The sequence below is a fragment of the Brassica oleracea genome, chromosome C1, assembly GCF_000695525.1.
Source record: "Brassica oleracea var. oleracea cultivar TO1000 chromosome C1, BOL, whole genome shotgun sequence".
Taxonomy (NCBI): domain Eukaryota; kingdom Viridiplantae; phylum Streptophyta; class Magnoliopsida; order Brassicales; family Brassicaceae; genus Brassica; species Brassica oleracea.
Genome location: NC_027748.1, coordinates 33,209,275 through 33,217,835, shown reverse-complemented (window position 1 = coordinate 33,217,835; position 8,561 = coordinate 33,209,275). Strand labels below are relative to the sequence as shown.

General features: G+C 37.3%; 1 protein-coding gene across 1 annotated transcript; it reads left to right on the top strand.

Moving 5' to 3' along the window:
* Window positions 1-6,349: 6,349 nt before the first annotated feature.
* On the top strand, window positions 6,350-8,200 carry LOC106337888. The gene is made up of 3 exons (XM_013776993.1): window positions 6,350-6,392; window positions 6,510-7,435; window positions 7,631-8,200. Exons 1-3 carry the CDS (start codon window positions 6,350-6,352, stop codon window positions 8,198-8,200), a joined length of 1,539 nt encoding a protein of 512 aa, XP_013632447.1.
* The last annotated feature ends 361 nt before the right edge of the window (window positions 8,201-8,561 follow it).

Below are 8,561 nucleotides of genomic sequence, written 5' to 3'. Positions count from 1 at the left end.
CTAAACCCTAAACTCTAAACCCTAAACCCTAAACCCTAAACCCTAAATCCTAAACCCCACCCGTTAACTCTAAACCCTAAGTTTGTGACTTTAGATAAAACATTAAGTGCTATTTTTGTGACTTTTGACCTTGAGTGCTAGTTTGGGAACAAAAACTTGATTTAGTGCTATTTTTGTCTTTTTCTCATCTTTTAATCTTGATAATTAATTAAATTAGACTTTTTTATTTATATGATTTTGTAATCATTTGTATTTTGTCATAACAAAAAATTTAAACCATGGATCACAAATTTTGAATGTGAGACTTTTAATAGTTTTAGTAATTTATAGTCGTTTTTAAGAATTCAAATATAACATATACAGAAAAATCTAATTTATTTTAATAGTTTAAAATTTAAAAAATATGAAAGAAGATACACTAATTTTTCTCAAACCTTTATTATTCAAAATCATTAATTGTCATATATACTTTAGCCACATTAGGCAATTCCGTAACTTTTATTTGAGAAAATATTAAAGAATGTTAATAATAAATCTATGGTTAGTTTAGTAAAATACTTATTATATAATTAAATGAACCAACATATTTCTCTAATGATTTTAAAAATCATTTTAGTGATGACACGTGGCTACCAAAATAAATTATAATGTTTCTCAATTAATATAGAGGGATACTATATTGGTTGACCATTACTAGAAAATAACCAACACATATTGGTATTTTCTTTTTCTTTGTTGACAACATGCACTGGTAGTTTGAACTAGGCCTGAGACTTATTATCCGAGATCCGGATTCGATCCGAGATCCGCTCCGGATCCGCTCCGAAAATAGGATATCCGGGGTATCCGGATCCGAATCCGGATAGTATAATCTTGGATCCGTGCAAACCGAATCCGGATCCAGATATCTTAATTTTTAGGTCCGGATATCCGGATCCGGATCCGTATTTTTAAAATACATTAAATTTTTAGATTTTATTAATATTTATACTTGATATATTAATATTTATACATGAATTAATCTTATAATATTATATTTTAGTTTTTACAATATTATAAACATATATAAATATATTTATAAATATTTAATTTATGTATTATATTAAAAAATAGTATTTTTTGTTAAAAAACATTATTTTTAATTATTTTGACTGATCCGGATATCCGTGGATAATAGAATATCGAGACGGATATCCGAAACCCGGATATCCGGATACCACGAATCCGGATCCGGATATTAAATCCACGGATCCGGATATCCTAAATTTCCTGGATATTCAGATTCGTCCTAGTGCTAGTTTGAACCTTAGGTAATTCAATTTTCAAGATAACTCAATTTCAATAAGTGACACGTCCAGAAAAGAAACCACAAATCAAGAGAAAATAAACTCATCTCCTCTCTCCATTTTATCTTTCGCATGTGATAATTAATGATTTTTTTTTGACATCGGAAATAAAACTTTTACGAACTAGTTAGCAACCTCTTGGCCAGCGTGTGTAGCTAGCCAACTTGGTGCAAAGCTGTTGACGAACGAGGATCCGAAAATGTGTGATCTTCCCCTTTTGGCAAGAGAGTCAACACGGATATTCAGAGATCTTGGAATGTATACAATAGAGAAGTCGATAAACTCAGCCGATAAAGCTTTAATCTCGTCTAATTAAGATGCCATTGCAGGCCAGTCTACGTTATCCCTTATCAGCTTAATCAGTTGTTCACAATCGGACTCAAAACATACCGCTTTCGTTCCTTGCCTCAACACTTCCTGCATAGCCCACAGTAGCCCTTCGGCTACGGTTTGGAGAGGGGATATGGCGGCGTGAAGTCCATGTGCTCCAAATAGAGTCGGTATGCCGTCCTCCAGCAGTACGAAGCCCATCCCGACTCTGTCTCTTTCGTTTATCCAAGATGCATCAGTTTGACATCTCCATCTAGTTGCGGAAAGCTCCTGCATATGACTATTGTGTCGTGATCGTCGTTGTTCGTCCATATCTCCCTCTGTGTCTTCCGGTATTATGTCCAACTCTCAGCTTCTTTAATCGTGAGTTGCAGTGAGTCCATCGGCATGATGTCCTTATCTTTGAAAATCTTCTCGTTACACGCTTTCCAGATATACCAGGCGATCCATGGGAATGCAGCCAGTACGTCTGACCTCACTCCAGTCTCTTTAGCACGAAATAACAAGAAGTCTATGTTTGAGTATAGAGAGTTATTCGAGAACAGCCCCAGAGAAGACGGTATATCAGATAGAGCCCAACATTGGAGGGCCGGGGGCACTCAAAAAGTGTGTGGTTGATAGATTCACTTTCGTCACCGCAGCGAGCGCATATTCTTTCTCTAGCACAATGTCTCTCTGTGAGTTGCTTCGCCTTCTCTAGGTACCCTGCTATAGCTTGCCATAGAAAGTGTTTAAGTTTTCGCGGGGTTTTGAGCTTCCATATTGATTTCTTAAGTTCCGTTGTACTAGGTTCCGTTACATGGTTCGGGTTGGCCGCAGAGTGGAGCTCGTGGGCTATTTGGTAGCCTGATCGCACCGAGTATACTCTGGACTTCGTAAAGTCCCAAGAGTAGGTGTCATGTCGACCTGTGCGGTTCACCCGGAGTGATGTAATCCTGGGAATATCTTCTGCGGCGATGACTGCGTTTACTATTTCTAGATTCCAAGACTGGTTCTGAACATCATTGAGATGATGAACGCGGAAATCTTCATCTCGGAAGTTGTCAATGCTAAGCGGTGCTCTCGCTGGTTGTGTGGAGAGCCATGACTCCTCCCATACTTTTGTTGTATGTCCATTCCCTATCTTCTTCCAGAGACCTTTGTGAAGAACATCTTTTGAGGCTCCATCTATAGAACGGGTTGTTTGCCTTTTGTACTTTCATCGGGTTTGTATGTATGTAATATCTACCTTTTAAAACTCGAGTTAAGAGAGAGTGAGGATACTGAAGTAATCTGCATAACTGTTTTTCTAGTAAGGCAAGGTTAAACGCGTGAAAATCACGGAAACCAAGTCCTCCCTCGTCCATAGATACACAGATTTCCCAAGCTACCCCAATGAAGTCCCTTATTATTGATCTTAGTGCTCCACCAGAAACGTGTGACTGCACTCGTTAGATTTTTTTGTAGTTCCTTTTGGTAAAAGGTAGTAAGACATGGTGTAAGATGGTACCGCTTGGGCGACCGCTTTGATTTGGATATCTTTGTCACTTTTTGATAACAATTTCGTCGACCAAGAGTTTGTGCGATCATTCAATCGCTCCTGCACGAAGCTAAAAACTTGTTTTTTTGAGCCACATATCTTGATTATAAGCAATTATGCCGATTAGTGACGAATTAGTTTTAGATTTCAAATTTAAGAGTTAATATATATAAAATTATCAAAAAAATTGACACAAACTTTCAAAATCAATCCTAGATATTATTTTTGATCAAATCAAAATCAATCCTAATAATTAATTGATTAGAAGCAATTACACCACTAACTTTGGCGATTACAGATATAAGTGGGTCCATCAAGAACGCGTGGCTGTTTATAATTTAGTATAAGACACTGATTATTTCTGGTCCTTCAATCTCAACGCGGTGTGCGATCGCGGGGTCGGTTCCACTACATTTGATTGCACGCCTCTAGTGCATCGAGATTACGACAAGTGGTTTTCTCTATTCCATAACTCCAATTAACGCTTTAGATTTGATCATGCAAAGCTTGGCTTGTTGATTATGAAGTTTTTGGACGGCACTTTTCTGTTTCATGAAATATTCAAACCAAGCTGACTTCATATTCCCTTTTTTTTTTGTCGTATATTCACTTTTTAGTTTGCTTGCAAAAAATATTTTTTTTTTCTAACGACTAAAGTCTTAGTTTATTTAGAACTTCAGAAAGTCCCTTTGAATATTGTGCGACACCTTGGAATAATTATACTTGTAAAATGTCAATGAGAAAGTCTACACTTAAGCGGATGTACTGATTGATAAACTTTTTAGTTGCATGTGAATTCTTTTTTTTTTTTAAACTGGCTTTAGCATGTGAATTCTTTGTTCGAACTTTTTGTGTGAGTACCGATTCAAATGCCACTTACTATCGACTTTAATTTGGTCACTAAAAGGGAAATTAAATTGCAAGGAGCAATTTTGGTTTGGAACAAGGATGTAAATAATGCAAGCTTCACCATAGCTCAGCATAGGAGTAGTAGATAGAAATAAAAAAAGTAAAAGTATAAGGTCCACTAGTTGTACAAAGGTTTTTTTGGTTGAATAAAATTTAAAATTCATTCAAAAAAAAAAAAAAAAATTAAATTGCAAAAAGTCAGCAAAATCTACCTTTTGATGGATACTTCGCCTGAAGACTTTTATATATAGCGTTCTGAGTATCTTGATCTTTTTTTTTAAGCATCTTAATCTTGACCCAGAGTGTTTGGTATGTATGCATATTGGTCATCTTCAACAATTGGCTTTTTATAATGAAATGTGTAATTACCATTTAGCTTTAATATTGTGTTTCCTTACAAAATAGATTATCGCACATTGTGTTTCCTTCTCGTATACGAATCTACAAATTGGATAATGACATGTATACTCATAACTTCAGAAGTACGTTTACATTTGATAATCCTAAATATGTATGCTTCATAGATGCTTTTACATAACAAACAGCATGCTTCATAAATGTTTGAGTAAAAAATGGATATGTTAATGATAAGTACTGTTTTTTGGTCGTTTATCTCTAGTTATTCTTAGGTTCACCTCCTAGGATTTCACCAACTACTAGGATTTCGATATTTTATAATTGATAGGTTTTAAAAAAAAATATATATATATATTGTCAAGTTATATTATGTTTTTAAAATAAAAAAATAAAAAAAAATAGTAGTTCCAAAAAAAAATTTTAAAAAAATATTTTTAATGTCGTCAACTAAACACTAAACCCTAAACCCTTGGATAAATCCTAAACTCTAAATCAAAAACATTAAACACTAAAACACTAAACCCTAAACCCTAAATCCTAAATCCTAAATCCTAAACCCTAAATCCTAAATCCTAAACCCTTGAGTGTTTTAATGTTTAGTATTTTTGATTTAGAGTTTAGAATTTATCCAAGGGTTTTAGTGTTTACCCAAAGATTTAGAGTTTATGATTTATGGTTTAGAGATTAGGTTTTAGGGTTTAGGATTTAATGTTTTGCTAACGACGTTATAAATTTTTTTTTTGTTGTAACTAATACTAATTTTTTTTTTTTATCTTTTTATTTTAAAAACATAAATTAACTATTTTGTTTTCTTTTAAAAAAAATTAAATATAAAATAATATAATCTTATTGGTCGGTGAGCTCAAGTGAGCTCAAGGATTTACCCTAAGGGTGAATCCAAGAATAAGCCGGTTATCTCTGCACGTTCTCATGGTCATTTGCGTTCTATCTGATGATCCAAGTCCACCCCATGTAAGGAAAAACGTAAACTATTGGACGGGCGTAATTCTTTTATAAAAGCTAAATTTTAAAACTATATGGTATATTATATTAGTATTAGAATTGATGTTTGATAGCCCTTCACTTTCTTAGAGATTGCCGTCAGTTGTTGACAACAAAAAAAAAAAAAAAAAAAAAAAAACACTTTGCTGTCAGTTATTCTTAATGCATTCAAAAGAATGATCCAACCAGTTTTATATGCAATTATTTGATAACGTTCGTAAGAATATGTGGGCCAAGTCGAGGACTGATTCAAAGTCATCCAGTGAGATAGCTACATTACGTGGTCTGTGTTATTATAAAGGGCGTACCATTTGCTATAACTATTCCACAAATATTAGTAAACTATGTAATGAATTTTTTTTTAGTGTTGTTTTCTTAGCAGTTCTTATATGATTTTTTGGCTTACCTATTTATGTGATAAGATTTTCATTTTTAAATCTCATTTGGAAAAAATATTGGTATTAGAATCTTCAATTGGTATAATATATTGAGTTATTAACATATATGATCACATTGTGTTATTTTATTACATGGGAGAGCACTTAGTGCTACTGAGGCACTTTTTCACGGTTGAAGACACTGCTGCCCTCAAAAAAGCGTAACCAAGCGTGGACATTTGTGTAATTGTGCTTTCAGTAACTGGTTGGTCTGGTTTGTAAATTGAAATTCAAAAAAAACAGGAGTGTTGAGGCCGGATGCGAACCGTAAGTTAATTTAGTTTTTGTGTAAACCTACGGGCCCGTGTTATTTTACCAAGGGTTTCCGGTTAGTTTTTTTACACGGTTTCGTCTGTAAAAGTAAAACGCGAAGGCGAGGACGGAGATAGGCAACGATTTGGTTTTTCTGCGGCGGGCGATCTAACGGGGTTCAGAAAATCTAGAGGAGGATGTCGTCGCGAAAGAAGAGGGTTGCAAAGTCTGGGGGAAAAGGTAATTTTTTGCATGGGTTTGGTCCTTTTGTTTAATTAAAGGGTGTTTCGATGTGGCAGTTTTTTTGCATCTTCTAACCGTGTGGTCTATGTCGTTTGCTTTTTGGTCTTATTGTAGAGATTGCACATCCAACAGAGGTGGTGGGGAATCAGAGGTTACCATCTCGTTTATTTGCGACTGACAGATATCCGAGCAAACGCTTCAATTTGAATGCTTCACTAGAGTACCTTCTACTGGTTAGAGATGTGTTGGAAGGGACCGACGAAATGGAGAGGCTGCTAGGATCTTGCTTTGGATCTCTATTTAGGTTGCCGGTGAGGAGGTGTGCTTTCTCTGCGAAGTTAGTTCACGGTTTGCTAACGAGGCAGCTTGTAACAAAGAAAAGGTTAGAGTTGTGGCATGTTTTTGGAGGTGACCCTATGAGATTTTCACTGGCCAAATTTGGGCATGTGACGGGTCTTCCGTGTGGAGAGTTTGAAGAGGGGTACGTGGTTGACGACAAGGCGCGGCCACCCAAAGCAGATTATGTTTTCTGGGACAGACTTTTGGGTGCAAGTAGGCGTGACATAACAATCGCAGAAGTGGCTACAATGGTTGCAGGTGATAAGGAGATGCCACCGACTCGGAAGCTGAAGTTGTGTTTGATAATCATAGTTGATGGAGTTTTGCTGGCTACAAATCAGGAACCGAAGCCGTCTGTGAAGCATGTTAAGCGTCTAGAGAAGCTCGATCGATTCCTTTCATTTCAGTGGGGCCGGGAGTCTTTTTGGTGGACTATAAGCAGCATGATTCCGCCAGCAAAGGTGATTGGTAAATGCGACGATCCGAATGGTGTATTCTGTAGGAAGCTTCGGCAGGAGACCAAAGTCCTGGACGGGTTCCCTTGGGCACTGCAGCTGTGGGCATTTGAAGCGATACTAGGCTTAATTGCTCGCCTTGGGGGGAATGACGAGCAGACATTGCTGACTTATGACGGGAAGAAGCTTCCTCAACAGATGGGGTTGGGCTTGGTGGATGTGCTACACTCTGAGCATGACCCAAAGGTTAGTGGGTCGTTAATATTTGTTGGTTGCTTGTGTGGACGCTGATGTTGGATAGCATTTGTAAATTGTACGACTGTACGACTGAGTACGAATTACGAAATGGATAGTATGCAGTAGCGTACATGTGTGCTTGGTTATTGGATAACGTCTGTATGGACAACTATGTATAATGTCTGTATTTTTGATTGGTTACAGCTAACGGTGCAGCCGATGTATGAACCTGGGGGTGATAAAGAGGACGGTTGGGGGGAGTTTGACTGTGAGATATTGGGCAGGAAAGTGGCGTACATGGTTGGCTTAGTGAAGGCTGGGCATAAATTCCGCAAAGGCGAGTGGGTGGGTGGTGACGCGGAGGAGCCAATCTACAATCACGAAGAAGCAACAAAGGACAAGAAGAGGAAGCCATCTAGGGGTCCAAGCAGAGAACAAGAAGGTCATGCGCTGAAGCAACGAAGGCTTAGTTGGTTTTTCAGCAGGAAAGTGCCTGGCGGAGGACATGATGTTGCAGAATTGCAGGCTAAAGTTGAAAAATTAAGCAAAGGGTTTGCGAGTTTGGAGAAGGTAGTTGGGAAGCAGGCTAGGTTGTTGAAGAAACTAGTGGTGAAGAGGAAATCCAAGTTTTCTACCAGTAAATTGAGTGGTCTCGGATTGAAGAGGAGGGAGGGCAGGCGTGGGGGCACGAGGCCAAAAAAGTTGTTTGACGGAAGTCCTCCTGTTGGTTCTGATTGTAGCAGCGATGAGGATGGAGACGACCGTATGAAGTAGTGCTGGGCATTCGGGTTTTCGGTTCGGGTCGGTTCGGTTTATTCGGTTTTCGGGTTATTCGGATTGGGATATTTAGGAACCGTTTAGGAACCGTACATTTTTCGGATCGGTTCGGTTCGGATAGTGTCGGGTTCGGGTCGGGTTTCTATTTTTTTTTAAAACCCGAAATGGAACCGTATTACAAATAATTCGGGTTTGGTTCGGGTTTAAAGCCCAAAAAACCGAAAAACCCCCGAAAATCCGATCTAAACCCGGAAAAAACCGAAAACATGTCCGGGTTATTCGGGTAGTTCGGATTTTTGTAGATATTTTTTATTTATAAATTATATTTTATATATATTAAAATTAAAAATAATATTTT